Raw genomic sequence first — 20,205 nt, 5'->3', positions numbered from 1 at the left:
TGCTCTATGTCGGCACCAAATCATGCATGTCATGTATCCTGTCCTGAAAATCTGCTTTCACATATTTCACCTACTGGTGTCTTTTTTGAAAATCTGCTTTCACATATTTCACCTAGTGGTGTCTTTTTTGAATATCTGCTTTCACATATTTCACCTAGTGGTGTCATTTTTGAAAATCTGCTTTCACATATTTCAAGTAGTGGTGTCTTTTTTGAAAATCTGCTTTCACATATTTCACCTAGTGGTGTCTTTTTTGAAAATCTGCTTTCACATATTTCACCTAGTGGTGTCTTTTATGAAAATCTGCTTTCACATATTTCACCTAGTGGTGTCTTTTTTGAAAATCTGCTTTCACATATTTCACCTAGTGGTGTCTTTTTTGAAAATCTGCTTTCACATATTTCATGTAGCGGTGTCTTTTTTGAAAATCTGCTTTCACATAACTTAATTCAGTTTATCATGCACTCATCACTAAATATTTCTTGCATGATCAGCACCACTGGAAGTACATCCAATAAAATCAGTAGGTGTGAAATGATACACATGTGCCACGTATCGATCGATTCACAATATGCAGCCTACGATATAATACATTACCAATGCACATATGAACTTGATGGTCATTCTCTTTTTAGAAGGTCTGTCAGTGGTAGGTTGTGCCCTTTATGCGGGTTACTGGTTGTATTTCCAGTATAGAGATTACAGATAGACATGTACTTAGCACCTATTTATATGCCACTCTCATCCATGACCAGATAACAAAACTACTTTCAGACTAACTGTTAGTTGTCAGTGATTTTTATTCCGCATGCAGGACTCACTTTAGTCACCAAACAGGTATTTTGATTAAATACATATTTTTTCTACTTAATTTAAATGTTCTTATTTATTTGGTTTATTTAAACCATGATAGGGGTACAGGGTTTTGTAGCACATGATCCCAATGGGCTAAATTGTTTGACAAAAAAAATAAAAATTGTATTCTACTTTTAAATTGCCTAAATGTATTTTAATCTGACTTGGTATTCTTCCTTTTCTACATGTGCTAAAAGAGTGATTGACTGGCAATTTTTTTTTCCATCCAGCATGTATATTGGACTCATATTTAACACCATTTTTGGGCTCAAAATCACTAAAAACTTACTCCATTAACACTTTTACAGCTCCAATAAACTGACATACTTCATTACTTTAAAAATAAGTGTTATGATAACTATTATCAGCCAGTATTTGCTGACTGAAATCATCATCCGAAGCTGAAACATGCTAGCTTGGAATCAGACAATTGCAGTTTTCTAGATAACATGTATTTTAAACTTGCATTTGTAAAAACTTTCTTGATGGAAGGTTCATACTATGACATAATGCTTGTTCCAGGGCCCAATGTGCCAATCAAATTTAATTAAAAAACAATTCACATCAAGCAGACAAACCTAGATGTGTAAACCTGAAAAATATCTTCAGACAAGCACTACAATACATGTACTGGATTGGCTAATGTCATGATAAGCACTTTAACTCAGTTCAATAAAAATTATATAATGCACCAATACCATTTTCATATCTGTAACTTTCAACTAGTTCGTGAGAGTTCTTGTGCATCACTGTTCTTCAAGTGCAATAATTCTTAACATTAAATCATTGATGCAGATCTAATGTTATTGTGCAGAAGCAGTTTTGCAGTCACAATGACCTTGACTTTTGACCTTCTAATCACAGAATCAATAGTCTTTGTTCTTACCCCAAGTGGGCATTCAAAAGCACGTCCTGATGATTTTTGCTATTTATTTGTACAGGAAACTCTAAAATTCCAGAGTATCAAAAAAGTATATTTTAATAGGTTATAATACACTGTCTATTCCATGGGGGCATGCTGTCAATTATGGTTCAGCCAGTTTTGAGTAGAATCTTCCACCATTCAATACAGATCAGCCTAGATGACACTTCCTTTGTCCAATTTGGTATTACTGAAACATTTACCTGACATGTAATTCAGCAGGTGTCAAATAGGACAAAAATGTTCTGTCTCTATTCTCATACAACCAATTATGATCACTTGCTAATAATGAAGCAAGGCACACTTGTTTTGGGTAAATAAAATTATCTAAAGTGATTTGTAAAAATTTACTACAGAGTCCAATAAAATGAGGAGTATGACGGGGATTGCATGAAACATAAATATTACATACACTCCCTGTCTTTCATCTTGTATCCTGTGACCTCTCTAAAGACTGGCTATTCACGTGATCTATGTGTCATCTTTTGTTATCCCTAATGGTAGTATAATTTCAATGAAATTATCATCAAACTTCAACTAAATACTGAGTTTCCTATTACTATGGGAAAGGAAACGTTGACAGATGGGTATAAAGGGTCATGGCAGACATAAAAAGTAAGCAACATTGAATGGTAAATGCTAATGAATACATAAAAGTCAAATTTCAGGACACAGTTCAATTATACAAACCATAAACAAAATCTTTAACTTCAAGCGTTTCACTACAAGTTGCAAAAATGTCACTAAAACTGTATAAAAAGCAACCAGTTAACATTAGGCATATCTTTAACAATACACTTCAAAAAATTAACATGCATAAATTCCAACTTACAAGCCATAATAGAAAACTTTTTTGCACACAACCCTCTTGTGCAATTCCTTCTTATACCCCATGAACAAAACCTTCTGCATAACTCCTTCCTGACAACATAAACAAAAACCTTCTTGCATACAACCTTCTTGCATACAAACAACATTCTTGCATAATTCCTTCCTGTAAGCCACAAACAAAACCTTGCATTATTTCTTCTGACCTAAAAATACAATTTTATTGCAAAGTTTATTTCTGCACCATGAACAAAACCTCATTGCATAATTCCTTCCTATGATGTACAACCAAAATCTTGCATAATTCCTTCCTAATTACCACAACCAAAACCTTATTACATAATTCTTTCCTATGAGCCACAACCAAAAACTGACTGCATCATTCCTTCATATGAGCCACAACAAAAACCTTACTACATAAATCCTTTTAAAGCCACACACAAAACCATCTTGCATAATTTCTTTCTATGGGCCACTACCAAATCCTCATTGCATAATTTCTTCCTATAGACCACAACCAAAATCTTATTGCATTATTCCTTTCATGAGCTATACATGAAACCTTGCACAGTTCCTTCTTATGGGCCACAATCAAAACCTCATTGCATAATTCCTTTTAGAGCCATGCACAAAACCTAACTGCATAATTCCTGTTTGAGTAATAAACAAAACCTCATTGTATAATTCCTTTTTGCGCCATAAACAAAACATCACTGCATAATTCTTTTTAGAGTCACAATCAAACCCTCATTCATTTTTAATTTTTTAACAATACAAAAAACCTCATTGTATAGTTCTTTATTGAGCCATAAATGAAACCTCATTGTATAATTTCTTTTTGATCCATAAACAAAACCTCATAATTTATTTTTCGAGCCATAAATAAAACTTCACTGCATAATTCCTTCTTATGAGTAATTAGCAAAACCTTAAACACAAATTATAAGCTGCAATATATATATATATATATATATATATATATATATATATATATATAGCAAGCCTTAAATGGAAACCATAACCTCAAACTTCTACTACAAAAATTGCCTCCCAAATCGGTATTAAAAAAATGGATAACAAATATTAAAAAAGCTCAAGCAACTGCCAACGAACACAAGGGAGTGAAATTAAAATACATAGTTCCTTTATATAAGCTATAGTCAAAAGCATAAATAAAAATTGTAACCTGCTGTCTACAGCTGTCAGTGCCAAAGATGATGCGCTGTTATAGCATAAGACCTCCTGTAATTCATAAAGATTAGCTAGAAAAACTAGATTTGTTGTAGTACTTGACCGTAACAATTCCACACGTCTTTTAATAATGTACATTGTGTGTGAAATGTGTTTAACTTTTTGAAAACTAGGGCTGTTAATAACTAGGGGTCCAATGATACACTTGTGTTGCATATTGATAAGATTTACATACACATCCTATGGTACGATACATTATCGAGACACACTTGATGGTCTTTCCATCTTTAGGAGGCCTGTCAGTGGTAGGTGGTGCACTTCAGTTTGATGATATACTAGTTGTATTTCCAGAATGCAGATTACAGATAGACATATACTTAGCATCAAGTTTATATGCCAGTCTCTTTGATGATAGAAAAACAAAAATATTTTCTAAGAGACTACCTACTGTCAGTGAGTTTTATTCAGTGTTTTAGGTAATTTAATGTAGGCTCCATTTAATCTGATGCAGGACTCAATTCAGGCACCATGCCATTTGTTTTGCACTACATGAATACTTAAATTCATTAATGCCTGGTGCCATGTTTATGCATCAGGAGGTAGTACCCTACTTCCGACCTAAGAAGCATCAAGGTAATTTAAAATACACCAATAAAAGTAGACGTATGTAGCTCTATAAAAATACCAAATAATCTGGACTTTCTACTCATATTACAAACTACAGAGGGAAAACATTTTTTGAGACCTGAATTTTTTTATACCAAAAATGTGCCCACTGTTGGAATCAGATTTTGTGTCTGGATTTTGGACTTTTTGGTCTGAGATCTAGGGGTGTAAGGGACAGTTTACGCCCAAATTTAATGTTACATACATCTGCCTATTATAAAATAATTCATAAAAAATAAAATACTTGAGAGAGGTGAGAAAGGTCCATATTTTTGGATAGGTATAACAAAGCAAAATATATAAATATCATTCACTTGACCTGACAAGTCAGTGGAAATTCATAGAATAAAAAGATGATACACCTCACACCCAAAATTTATACATGCATTTTTCTCCTAAACTAGGAAGACATGATAATGTTATCTCCAAAAAAGAGAAGAAACAGCGCAACTTCCTCATGATAAGAAAGTATATTCTAAAAGAAATCCTGGCTCATGTGTGGGAATGAATACCAACAAAACACATTGTACTTCCTGCAGATGCAAAAGCCTGCCATGGCCATAGGTACATGTTTTTGTTAGTGAAGAAGGAAACTACTGAAAACATGCACTCGCATTCTATAAAAAATTAAAATGTACACACAGAAACAAACTCAAGCAACTTGGAATCTGCTCCCTCACCAATTCTGTGCCAATTTTGTTTATCCCGTCTGCATGCTTAGTAACTAATTAAACATCTCTGCATAAAAAGAGACAATCCAAACTTGTTCTTCATGTACAATTTAAGCAGAGATGACGACAGGAATTTATCTAAAGCAGGTAGCTCCACCCTTGTCCAAAATATAATTGGCAGTAGCAAGAAAGGGAAGGAGGAAACATTTTACCTAATACAACAAATATCCGTCTCTCTTTCTTCCTGGTCCACTCTGTTATCGCTCTGTTGAAATCAAAATCTTTGAGAGACTCACCTTGGCTTGTATAATAATTAATTTGGTGATTGTTTCTGAGTGTACTCTGTTAATTGTCTGTGTATGAATACTGTTCTGTGCTACTGTCTGAAGCGGCATACACATACAGTACCTAACTTAATAGGTTGGTACATGATGGGAGACTGTTCTTTATGGTTAGAGTGCACAGGTATTACCTTCTGGATATGTCTGCACAGGCATTACCTTTTGGACTTTTGGATATGTCTGCAAAGGTATTACATTTTGGACTTTTGGATATATCTGCACAGGTATTACCTTTTGGATATGTCTGCACAGGTATTACCTTTTGGACATTTGGATATGTCTGCACAGGTATTACCTTTTGGATATGTCTACACAGGTATTACCTTTTGGACATTTGGATATGTCTGCACAGGTATTACCTTTTGGATATGTCTGCACAGGTATTACGATTTGGATGTGTCTGCACAGGTATTACCTTTTGGGTATGTCTGCACAGGTATTAACTTTTGGATATGTCTGTACACTATGGTAATACTTTTTGGATATGTCTGCTCCATAATAAGATTTTTCACTACCAAAAGCTCTGGCAAAGTTTCACTTTCTTGAATCAGTGCTTTACTGACTACTATGCCAGATTTGCTATCAGTTCCACAATGCTGTATAGGATTTTAGGTTCATTAATGTCATAGTCTGCTGTCCAGACAGAGCTCTTTTGATCACATAAAATATCTTTACTTCCTAATTTAACTTTTCATTCTTATTTATTCAGTTTATATTAACCCTTACTGAGATATAGTTTTATTCACATGATCAGCAGGGCTAAACTGTTGAAGAAATTAAATGAAAATTGCATTCTACCTTCAAAATATCTGTACTTTAATGAGTCTCTGTATCTTGCCTTATTTATATTTCATTTTGAAATACTGATAAAAAGGAGATTGACCTGCAAGCCATCTAGTTTTGTCCATCCAGCATTTACATCGTACTTGTATTTAACGCCATTTATTTGGCTCAAAGTCACTCACTTAACACTTTAACAGCTCTAATTAATCACAACTTTAAGAATCATTGTCATCATCGCTATCATCAGCCAAACGAAATAATGTATCTGAAGATGAACTATGCTGGGAATCAGCCATTTTGGCTTTTCTAGGTAGCCTGTTATTTAAATACACATTTGTAAAACTTCCTTGATGCAAGGTTCACACTACTTATTCCAGTGTACAATGTGCCAGTCCAATTTAGTTTAGCAACCATTCATGTCAAATTGAAGAATCCAGATGTGTAAACAGTTGCCAGAGGTGGAAGGTTTGAACCTGGGCCAAGTCAAACCAAAGACTTATAAAAATGGTACCAACAGCTGCCTTGCTAGGCACTCAGCATTAAGAAGTTAGTGTCTAGGATTGGTTGACCTGGTGTCAGGATAATGTGACTGAGTGGGACATCATGCCACATGTCTGCGACATGATGCCCCAGTGCTAGACATTACTATAAACTGCCAAACTGCAGACATCATAGTGAAATGACTGAAAAATTGTTAAAGCTAAATTAAAAATCCAAATCAGACACACACACACACGCACATACAAACACACAAACAGTTGGTCATCCTAATTAGCAATGTGGATGTGACTTATGACAAGTACCTTACGGGTAAAAAAATCAAATAAAAATTGTATAATGAGCAGAGTATATTTTCATGTGCTCAACTTTTAATTACATGCTATCTGTGGGAGTTTCATGCACTGCTGCTCTCCAAGTGCACAAATTCATATACATTTTGCATGATTCATGCAATCACACATGCTGGTAGCACCTCTGTTTAAGTACTGTACAGATCAATTAATGACCAATATTACACGAAGTTATTCTGTTGTTTGGCTAATGCTTCCTTTTTGTCACACAGGGATTAGTTCTGATGTTAGTTATTGTTTACCCTGGACCAAAACAATTAACAATAACTACCAAGGAGAATTCAATGAAACATTGCACACCTGTTGTGCAGCTTTCAAATTCAAACAAAGATACTTATAAGCAGCATAGAAACTTCACTTAAAAGTGCTTCTCAGATGATGAGTAAAGTACATGTGCAGCATATCTGGAGTGTCTCCATTATGCTGAACATGTCTTTCGAATAAGATAATTACCATGGAAATGAGGAGGTCTGGGAAATTATGAACCTAATTTAACTTTATGTTAATTTGTAGAAGGCAAATTAGTGTTCTAAATAGTCATTTTTGTTTTTATTAACATAAATGAGTGCCTGTGCCTGTAATAGTTGTATCAGATGAATTTTCAATTAAAAAATAACAAGGCAAATTACGGGGTAGTAATTATTCATGACTGCAATGGACTAAAATAACTTGTATTATGGTATTGTTTTGTACTGATTCTCAACCTCATGTATTGATATGTGTAGCAATAGAGCACAAGTTTCAATACATCAATATATTGACAAACTGTTTCACTCCTAACTGTAACAATTACCCAGATAACCACTGATGGTTCAAATATTAGGCCCCCCAAAAATTTGGTGTTTCCAGTTGGCTGACTGTCTCTCTTTCTTATTGCTGACCCTGGCACATTTCCCCATAGTAAAAAAACCCATGTTAACTATATAATGGTTAAGTAAAGAAAACGAAAAACATTACCTGCCTACCCTAATTATAAAACCAGTGCAACATGACAGAAACACATATGTTTGGGACTGGCCCTAGCATTAACTGGCTTGGCTGCAAAACTTGGTAAACAGTTGATATCAACCTCCATCTCCCTTCCTCTTCCCCACACACCTTGCCTTATAACACCAAATCTGTTATTAGGCAGAATAAAATGTATATACCAACTGAAAATGTGAATAAAATATCACCCTGCAAGCTTCTTTAAAGCAAGCTTTAAACCTGAATTGAAACATTATAATACATCCGTCCCAGATGCAGCTGGATGCTTTACATGTATGGTGATCTGCTTAGTATACATGTATAGTGATCTGCTTAGTATACATGTATGGTGATCTGCATAGTAATATTAATATATATGTATGTAATCTGCTTAGTAAACATGTATGGTGATACACATGTATGGTAATCTACTTAGTATAAATGTATGGTGATTTACTTAGTATATATGTATGGTGATCTGTTTAATATACATGTATGGTGATCTGCTTAGTATACATGTATGGTGATCTGTTTAATATACATGTATGGTGATCTGCTTAGTATACATATATGGTGATTTGCTTATTATACATGAATGGTTATCTACTTAGTATCCATGTATGGTGATCTGTTTAATATACCAGTACATGTATGGTGATCTGCTTAGTATACTTGTAGGGTGATCTACCTAGTATCTGTTTAATATACATGTTACATGGTGATCTGCTCAAGTATACATGTATGATGATCTGCTTAGTATGCATGTATGGTGATCTGCATAGTCTAAGACCAACATTTTATACAGATTAAATTTAATACCATCTCAATTCTTCTTTATGCATTAGCATGTAGTAGCATTAAACAGCACCTCTACACTAAAGTGGTGATATGGTGACTCAACTAAAGTTAAAGTTACATACTTTATGCAAACGTGTACACATATCATACATTCACAAACATATGAACAGTTTGTTTTCTATGGCAGTTCAGGCATGGTATGGTTTTGCATCTATGTCATTTTAATGCTTTATGATACACAAGTATTACTCTGCTTTTGAGAGATCATGACAACTTGATTGGTACTGAATCCTCCAGAAAATAAGAAAAATATGAAAAATAATTTAAGGCAGAGTGCATACCTAGACATCATGCAATAGCAGGTGATAAATATCTTTATGTCTGCAAGTGTAACATGTAAATGTATGTTTCACTAAATTGTATAAATTGGAACTGATTATGCTGTAATTCATGCTATTTTATACTATGTATAAGAGGTACTTTAGACAACAATTAACAGCCTACAGTTTGGTTAATGTATGGGTAACCAGTTAAGGAATTTACTAACCATTCCAGCTCTGGTGAGAACTTCCATGCAATAGAATATCACTTACAAATATTTAAATTGGTGTGCATCTTCTTCCACCTCTCTTAGCTGAATATTTATTCCCAAGTAAAGGTCAAAACATGGAGTATGTAGAGTAAAGGGAAAAAACATCTCATCACAAATTCCCATAAAATAATAGTTGAACAGTTATATACAGATTCATGCAATCTGCACAGACTGAAGATCACTGCCATTGAAAACTACATGAAGACAAATTTATGTTAGCAAGTGAATTATATTAGCATGACACATTTAAATCAAATCAGTTTCCATAAACAAAAAGATGAAAGGATTTTGATTCACTACAACTGTATAACACAGCAGCAGCAATGTGATAAAATGGTTAGTCAATAAAATGCAACTGTTTCCATAGCAGACGTAATCTTGTCAGTTGTTTTATTTGATGAAATATTGGATATGTTCAGTAAGTCATAGCATGTTTCTAGTTGGGTTATAAAAAGTCTCAATTGTTTTTTAAATGATCATGTGTGATGGTTTTGTAGGGATTCTCTAGATATCAATGTAATTTCTGGCATATATGACCATGAAATTAGCACCAAAATTGACAAATGAGCGTAACACTTTTTTAACTGTCAACTTTCCACCTTCTCTTTTCAAGGGAAAATGGAAACAAAAATTGACATGTTACTTTAAATTTTAATGCACTGTATTTAAACAAAAGGATGCGAGGGAACAGCATAAAAAGTTTATTTTACTTGCTGGAAGCATTTAGGTGAAGGACAGACTAATGAGCAACTATTTTTCCTGAATTGCCTTTATCCTGGACCCTGGGACAGAAGCAGCAACCATGGCATTGCCCAAAGTTAAATGCTACAATGTACTTAGTGATGCATTATTGATGTTAGGATAAGAAATAAATACATGTGTTTCCTATTGCATTGTTTATACAAATTAGGGTAGACAAGTGCTTTTAAAAAAAATACATTATATATATATATATATATATATATATATATATATATATATATATATATATATATATATATATATATATATATATATATATATATATTATTTAATGTGATTATTTTTGTGATTTCTTTTTACCATGGTGGGGCGGAATGCATGAATCAGCAATGAGAAACAGGGACAGTCAGCTGACTGGGAACATATTTTTTTGTTTGGCCTTATTATGTAATGAGCATGTTATTTAAGGCTGCAGCAGTAAGCATTGATTTTACACAAGCATACTAACTTAATGAGAATTCAATGAATGAGTGTACATACATTTGTAAGGGAGGTAATTTAACTGAAACTGAAAACCCTACTCACATGTAACCACGGAAGTTGTAAATCTCTGCATTGGGAAGATCACATATGACATGATACTTGAATGATTTGGGACCTTGTGGCTGAAATAAATAAGAAACATGTATAAATGGTACAAAAGTCTATACAAATTTCAAACAAAGCACAATCTGAAATCTAACAAAAAATGTTGAATACTGCAATGGAATGTGTAAAAAGAAATTCCAATAATCAACAACTTTTCAATTCTGAGAACAGGGAGATAATTAATGTAAGCAGACATCAATTGACACAGATTGTTACATAACACGAATGACAGGCAAATCTATCCAGGTTACAAGATTTTACCCATGTCACATGCACTGTAGATTGCAAAACAGAAATTAAAATATATTTAAAACCCCGACTGGGCCTGAGCTCACTTACCTGACATTAGGCAAATTACAACCAAATGAAGGAGTAGTTGACAAATAAATCTAGGTCTGTAGGATGCTTCTGTTTGATTTTTTTTCCAAACTCCATAATAATAATAATAAAAATTGTATTCATCCATCTTTAAAGATACATCATCATCATTTATAATAGATGCTGGACATTTTGTGGTAAGGTTGGCCAAATATAAATGATTATGGAAAGTTTGACTCCTTTAAGAAACAGCATCCATATTTGATAGTGAAATGGCATCATTTGCATACATCTGAAAAGTGTTCAAACTACAGTACTATTGAATTTGGTCAAATTTTGTTTAGCAGTTATTGAAGGTTTGTCTATATTTAGTTACAACAAATTTATTGGCCAATTGTTGTTATTAGTATCAACTTTAATGTCCTTCATGCCAGAAATTCTGAGAAATGTGGTAAAGTTCTGATGAGTGCTCTTAATGAAGGCATTTAACAGAATTTCCACTTTCAATTAGTGGCAGCCATATTTAAAGATGATTTATCATCATTTGCATAAAATTTCAAGCACTTGATATCAGAATGTTCCCTGTCAAATCTGGTCACATTCTGTTGATTTCTGTTAATCAGGGATGAAGGTGTCTAACAGTTTTTATGTACCATATATACCCACTTACAAGTCAAGGCAAACTGCAAAGATCATGTTCTGCCATAGCATGGGTCTGTTCAATTTGCAGTTGGACTGGTCTTCAAGTATATATAGCAGTAATGGTAGCCATACTGGATGGCAGTCTTCCCCATTTCATAAGTTTATACTGAAACAATCCTGACTACCTGTCAACTTGTATTTTAATAAAGTGCATTTGCACATATCATTAATGTTGGAGATAATTTATAATCTCCATCTATTGTTTACATTCCCTTCTTGTTAGAAAGTTGTACCTCTGTTTCCAATGCAAATAATAGTAACTACAGTATCAGTTTTTGTAATATGACGCTTGGACAAAGGAAAAGTAATTTGATACAGTATGTAAATCAAATAACAATGATTAGTTTAAATATTTATCATCTGGGTAAAGATTTTTGAAGCCCAGTATGTACATGACAAGATTGTAAACTGTTATCACTTACCTTCTATTTTACGAGAGAAATAGGCAATTGTATCCATTTTTCTCCAGGATTAAGGTAAGACTAGTGTATGTTCATAATATTTCGTCACCAGTGTCATGAAACCGTTCATCATCAATGTTGAATCTTTGAATAATTTATTGTGAAACAATTGTCATTTTTGTCGTTTGAAATCGGGCGCCATTTTTACTACTTTGTGTATTGGGCGCTCAGCTTTCCACTAAGAGGCGCTCAGGTTAATCTTTCCGAATTCTTCCATATTTAGTCATATTCGTGAAAACTTTGTCATGAAATTCCCTGAGTGTGGCACCAAAACCTATAAATAGGGGTGAGATCCGCCGTTTTGGCAGTTGTGGTTCTACTGGATTCCAGAAAAGGTCTCAAGACCAAGCAAAAAGTCTCAAGCTTTAATAGCAAGGTAGACTAGTTACTACCGACACATTAAATTTAGTACTCGTAATGACTACTATAATGTTTCTTTGAAATCGTTTCAACGTTTATTTCCTCGTTATATCAGATGAAAACTTCCATAGAGAGATTTAGCTGATGACTGTCACTGTGTCGTCATCAACACAGCCGTCTGCTATCCATTGGAAATTTAGTATTCCGATTGGCATTTTCGAACTTCCTACTCAATTTCATGTATCATTTTGAAATCACAAATTTCCATCCGTTTTGTAGTGGTTATGTCATTTAGCTGTCGAAATAATATACCCGACACAACGACACACTTTTTTTCCTACAAAACGAAATACATTGTCGCATCCAACTCAAGCTACACACTATCGACATCCGGTTTCAGAATGTGAGGGCGCTTACCGGGCTAATATGTACTTTTGAGAGAGTGACGTATGTAAGCAGAAGTAGTTCGCATTTAAAACATGCACAATGGAGAGAATGTTGGCATACCTCTATTGTACACTAATGTAAAGTGGATGATATTTCTTTTGAATATTGTACTTTTGGAAATTTTACATGATTTAAACATACTGCTAACTAAAATGACTGCTCCCTTGTGTTAAAAAATCGCCTGAATTAGTCTAAAGTACACTATACATAGCAGCTATTAAAATAGGGAAAATGATTTTTGCCAGACAAGACAATGCCAGCTTTTGAAAGTGCAATGAATGAATTACCAAATATAGCCTTAATTGGGTGCACAAAATCATTACCACTTCGGTACGTTATATGAACAAATTTTGAGATAATTAGCTTCTTTTTCTGTATAAGATTAGGTTGGGATTATCTGAGTTAGAGATCATGTGAATTAGGACAAATGGAACATTTATGCTGATTTTTGCATGCGATTTAACACTGAAATTATTGTTGTCATTTCAACATGCTTTATGAAACATCTGTTCTGAAAATTGGCAAATACATGTATTATAATTCACTATTCTGAACGCTAGAGTTTGTGAGAAAACACATTCAACCCTGGAAGACATATAATAAACTGTGTTGACTATTTATATTTGTTTTGTTTTGTGCTTATATCATCTATATAAGAACATTTGTAGTGAACACACATTTCTTGCAATTACAATACACTGGAGAGGTCTAGTAACTGAAAAAGGCGTGAGCTGTCCATCTATTCCATTTTATTTGACCTTGACCCTTGGCACGTTACAATATATACATGTACATATCCCTATAATAGGGATCTGTTCAACTTCTAAGTTATGACCCAGAGGTGTGTTCTCAGGAGGTTTCATGAGAGACCTGAGGACCAATGCTGGATGCATTTGCCTAAATATATTGGCCTCTTTGTGTCAATTAAATGTAGAAGTGGTGACAGGGTAGAGATCTCAAAGCTATCCAAGTTGTTTTTTAGTACTAGCAGCATTTTGATAGTTGTAATATTTTCAACTAACAAAAGTCAGGCTATTTTCAGTCTATGCTAACATATATCACAATCTGATTAAAATCACATCCCGCCAGTCTTACATGAAGATCTGATGATGACTGTTTAGGGGTCATGTTTTAGTAACCTTTGAATTAGCCAATGGAAATGCAGCTTTCAAAAATCTGAAAGTGAATCAAATTGTTTGGTACACATTCATGCTCTTCATCCACAGTGCTCTGTCTCCAAAAGCAAAGATACAAAACTTCATCTGATTGGTTGATAAAATTAGTGATTATGATAATAACATAGGTTACCAGAACATGACCCTAAGTGGTCACTGTCAGATCTTCATGTATAACAGTGGAGATATATTCTGAAGACAAAATATAACAAAGATGATACTTCATTTTTTTCAGAAAGGAATTTATTTGAAGATCAGAACTGCAACTCACATAATGCTAGGTTGATAGCATACATATCAACCCCTGAAAATGTTAAGTGTGTATACTTTAACAGTGTGACTATGAACAGTTGTTAGTCTAATACCCTGACATAATTCATGGTTTCAGAAAACAGATTCTTGAGGTTGTTGTTACGTGAACGTTCATGTGATGCACATATGCTCAGTCTTACAGCATTGCGGTTTCCAAGACTATAGCATTTGCAGGTCAAGGATGTGCTGGAAACACTTAAGATATATTTGTATACCCCATGGGGACTAGCCCTGCATTATAACTTAGAAACTAAACACCATTATGTCACCTTGACCTCTAACCGTTTAACCACTCCATTCCTCTGTTAATGATATATATATGGAGACAGAATTACAGCCCATTCATACAACTCTACCTAAATTTACCATTCCCAAGGATGCTTTGTGGATATAAGTGAAATTGGTTGGAATCTTTTCATGACAATCCATGGATATAAGATATGTTGTTTTTCATCCAAAGAAAATGTAAGAAACTGACTAATGTTACCCTGACCTTTCACCTTTTGGAATCAACACCTCAAAAAGAACCATAAATGTTCAGTATCATTCCTTTCATGACTGATCAATATCAATCATATGTGGTGACCACATACTAATGGCAGGGCAAGGAAGACAAACACTCAGCTTCTGACTAAACAAACAAGAGACCCAAATCTGTCTGATATTGCTTACCTGATTGCATAAATTAACAGTTGATCATTTCAATGAGCAGGCTTAGGTAATACCAGTATTGCAAATTACATGTTTATCAAATTTTACATCTAGATGATTTGTCCTATTTTACTATATCCTGATAAAGTTCTTTTACAAGATTTAGGCCTAATTAATATGCAAAACCTCTGGCTCATATCTATAGTTGTCCAAGTTCAGATCAAAGATCACCCAATGCCTGGATTTAGCTCAAATAATGTAACTATACTCAAAAGCTTCATGATAAAAAAAATGTATTGAAACAAACCTGATAACCAATCAAACTATTTTCTTATCACATACATTTGCATATATCTTTATGTATGGAGATAATACATAATCTCCTTTCATGTTTACAGTTGCCAGTCTTGCAATATTTCTATCTGTTTCAAATGCTAATAATATTAACTCTCAGTAACAGTTTTTGGAAGATGAATTTTCAATACAAGAATAACATTTTTTCAGGAGTATATCAGATACGAATGATTTGTTTCAATATGCATTGTCTGCAGAAATATTTTTGATGCCCGGTTTGTATATGATAGTACCGTAAACTGTCTTCCTTCTACTCATGAGAAATAAGCACTGTATCCATTTTCTCCAGGGTTAAGGTAATGCTCAGTGATTTTCTTTTTTTTTCCACCAATGTTTTGATATTATTCATGATCAATGTTTAATCTGCTTATAGTTTCCTATGAAGTGTGTGCTATTTTTACCATCTGAAATCAGGTGCAATTTTTACTATGTTGTCATGCCGCCCCTCATGGACAGGCGACAGATTCAGAAAGGGTCCCTCTTGTCATCAGTTTTTGGTTCAATGTTTAATCTGCTAATAATCTGCTATTATGGGTTTCCACTAGATGGTGATCAAGTTATTATTTTTCAGAATTCTTCCATATTTGTTCATATTCATGAAAATTGTCATTGAATTTCCCCAGTGTGTTCACAAAAACCTATAAATAGGGATGAGATCCCCTGTTCTGGCAGTTGTAGTTTAGCTGGGTGGTTTACCTGATAATCTCTATTCCATCTAAAAACCTGTTCAACCTCAAAAGTGTAGTTGTAGTTTAGCTGGGTGAATCCAGTGAAGGTTTCACTGGTCATTTTCTAATATAAACTCTGCCGTTGTGACACACCACTAATACTGACTAAAATACAGCTCGTAAGTTGTTTCAATATTTATTTCCCTCTTCATATCAAGTAAAAGTTTCCATCGAGGGATTCTACTGATGACATTGTCACTGTGTCATCATCAACACTGACACAGACTTCTGCAATTAATTGAAAAATGAGTATTCTAATTGACATTATTGAATTACCAATTCAATTACAGGCATAACTTTGAAATCACAAATTTTCATCCATTTTGTAGTGTTTGTGTCATCCGGATGTTGACATGACATGACGACACACTACATTGCATTCAACCCACATGACATACAATTGAGTCATTGACAGCCGGTTCCAGACTGTGTTTCTACTATATTTACCATTTAACTCTAAAACATACCCAAGTCTAGATTCAAACCTTGATTTGACTAACAAAAACACTGCCTCTTCAGTACAAAACATAAAGAAATTTCTCTAACCAGTAACTTATTTATCTGTACAAGATTAATTCTGGAATTAAGATTATCTGAATTAGAGAATATGTAAATCATGATTAAATGAATATTTAGGCTGCTTTTCACCTGATATTTAACATTATGTTCATTGTTGTCATTTCCACATGTTTTGATTATCACACCTCTGTTATATACATCATTCAAAACATTTGCATATTTGATATTTTAAACAACAACATTAGTGTGAGAAAACATATACCCTGGTAAGCCTGGAAGAAAATAATATAAATTGTTGAATATAAATTTGTTTTGTTTTGTACTAGTATAACCTGAATAAGAACCTTGGTGGTGCAACCATCATTTTTGGCACTACAATAAACATATAAATCAAAGATTTTTTGTATTGCTGTATATTCTACTGCAACAATTAACTGGCTTGAGATGGTGCCACAGGGGACTCAGTAAGAACTGCTACAACTGTGTCTGAATTTTTTAAAAGTGACAACAGATGGCAACATATAGTCACCATTGTGGGCACTAATTTCACTCAATTTTACAAGGTTTGAATAATCACAGGAATTACATTTGCATCAATATCATGAACATATTATGCATCAGTGTGCCCATCCATAATGAAATTTTGGCACACATCCCACCTATATAATGAACTTTTGGCACACCGCCCACCCATAATGATCTTTTCAGGATTTGAAAAATCAATTGCAGAGCAGGTGATCCTTAGGTGTCCCAGTGTGAATACCTGATAATCTCTATTCCATCTAAAAACCTGTTCAGCCTCAAAAGTGTATTACGCCTAAACAAAATCCAAAACAATCATCTGATCAATAATCAGTGTTTACAGACTGAGGACAGGAGTGTCAATTTCAAACCCTCTGATTTATGTCACCTTGAGTAATCAATACCACATGTATTATGTAGCAGTGTTTTATTGGTTCTCAACATAAAAGTGGCTATTTGGTGTCAAACAACGGTAAAGTTAAACATTAAAATAAAAATGAACTACAGAAACAGTAAATAAATTAAAACCTTAGAAATAAATGTGAACATTAAATAGGATAAGATTAAATAAAAAAAATAAAGATGTTTAAATTCTGTAAAATGTATATAAAATATAATGTAAAAGTAACACATGTAAAGCCTTAAAGATTAGCTTTGTCATTTAAACTGTATTGGATTAAAAATTTCAAGATGTTACTGAATGATATGCTTTCATGCAATTCATGTCAAAATACAAAAATCTGCTCCACTATCAGTGAACACTGTCAGAGTAAATGCTCAAATTTAAGTTCATTCTTTAGGAGGTATACATGAGCCCAACACGTGTCCAATACATTATCGGAAACAATACCATCTTTATTTGAATTGTTCCATGTGAGGAATGCCACTCTCCAGTATTGGGATTGATGTTGTTAAGTTTATTTGCAGAGTTTTCATTCCACATTTTGCCAAGTATGATAAACATGCTGATTTATACAATATTTGAAGTCAGTACATAAAATCTTCCATTCACAAATGGCTGATGGCAAGGTAGCTTTGGCTGCTTTTTCTGCCATTTTGTTACCCTTTATGTCAAGATGGCTAGACAGTCAGCAGTACAAAACGAATTTTCCAAGAATATACAAGAACATCATGTTTTGTAATATCTGAGACATTAACATTTTTCATATTTAAGATTCTGGAAGGTTTTCAAGATGGAAGGGGAGTCCAGAAAGATAAATCCAATTTATTTTTTGAGAGGTTACAAGACAGTTCAAAGTTTATGCTTATAATTTCTACAGTAAAAATAGAGGTTTTATCTTGTTCAATATGGTACAATAAATTCTTGGAATGGCAGCTCCATTTCTGTCTCCATGTTTTAAACCATCAGTATAAAGACACGCATGGCTACAATAGAAGGCTCTGATTTCATTGAATTTACTCTGAAAAACTAGAAAATTCATTGAGGATCTTCTCTGAATTTAAAACAGTTAAACCTTATTTGGAGAGGTTTTTGATAACAATAGTGGTAATGTGGGAATACAGAATTTTGCAAGATGTCCAATACTGAGTTCTGCTACCTGTAAGCAAGGACAAATTTGAATGCCAAAAGGTGCAATGAAGTTTGGTTTCCACACATACAAACAGGGCCGACCTCAAAAATATACATATATAGAGAAAAAGTAATTTTAAAGCAATGGAAGAAAATTTTAAGTTTGATATCATAAAAAACTTGTTTAAAAATTTATTTCCAAATGCCATGCTCACAGGGAGTCCCATGCGTAAATCCAGGGGGACCTGCCAAAATGATCCAAATTAGGCACCATGCTTTCTAAGGCTGGTACTGCATACAAAGTTTGGAATTTAGGCCAAAACACAACATCATCTGCATGGTTAGATGGATTAGAAGACAGTTTGGTAGTGTACTGAATCAATTTCATTGTGATACAGCTATGGTTAATATGACACAATATAGAGACTTTGTAAAGTACAAGTTCTAAATGCACAAAGCAAGACTCTAAGTCTCTGATTGTGTATTACATAAAGAGTTACAAGCTGATCCATAGTCAAGTTTTGATCTTACAATCACCTATATAAATGGAGCAAGATCGCAAGATCTGTTTTTCAGTCTGTGTTTGCCACAACTCATATTATATCCAAGGTTTGGGGGGGGGGGCAGAATAATTATCTTGTGAGCTTTTCAAGAATATTTCAGCCAATGCATTTAAAATGTCTGGCACAGTTGTAACCATTACATAAGATTTCTTTAAATCCTGATACAGCATTTTTAGTTCTGCCAATGATATTTCATACCATATCGATTTAATAGAGCGATCTAGAGACATAGGACCTCCATATTTTCCTTATGCTCTCTCTAATGGTACAGTGAGTTTAACCTCAGTGTGTAAGATTGGCACTGAAATGCTGAAATACTTTTTTCTGTTAACTGAGAGCATCTTTCATTCATCATCAAATCATGGTTTAGGAAACACTGAAATTAAAGGTATTGTATCCCAAAAACCATCCTGGAGTATCTTGTAAATAGGAATCTTTGAATCCACTACATTGTCAAACTGGTCAGCTGCTGAGTGAGGTTTGACCAGCAGCCACCGGAGGAATTAAAACATTTTCTAAACTGATTTGGTCAATTTCCATCTCTACCAATGCCTCTGACATTTGGGAATATGTATTTCTTAAATATATTGGAAAGTGATCAGTTAATCACATGAGTCATCACCAACTTCTCAAGACAAAACAAGTAAACAAAAATAGACTGCAGATAGTCCAATCTAAGGATAAACAGACTGCAGATAGTTCAGTCTACGGATAAATAGACTGGATGTAGTCCAGTCTAATGATAAAC

General features: G+C 33.8%; 1 protein-coding gene across 1 annotated transcript in view; it reads right to left on the bottom strand.

Annotated features, from left to right (window-relative positions):
* LOC149797556 (phospholipid-transporting ATPase VA-like) overlaps positions 1-20,205 on the bottom strand; it is a 120,316-nt gene that overhangs the window by 88,219 nt on the left and 11,892 nt on the right. The window contains exon 5 of the mRNA XM_089962425.1: positions 10,752-10,831. Within this exon, the coding sequence (XP_089818551.1) occupies positions 10,752-10,831 (80 nt within the window). The remainder of the gene's footprint in view (positions 1-10,751; positions 10,832-20,205) is intronic.

The sequence above is a fragment of the Sinohyriopsis cumingii genome, chromosome 6, assembly GCF_028554795.1.
Source record: "Sinohyriopsis cumingii isolate HCF-2022 chromosome 6, ASM2855479v2, whole genome shotgun sequence".
Lineage (NCBI taxonomy): Eukaryota > Metazoa > Mollusca > Bivalvia > Unionida > Unionidae > Sinohyriopsis > Sinohyriopsis cumingii.
Note: the sequence above shows the minus strand (reverse complement) of the source record. Positions and strands in the feature narration are given on the sequence as shown.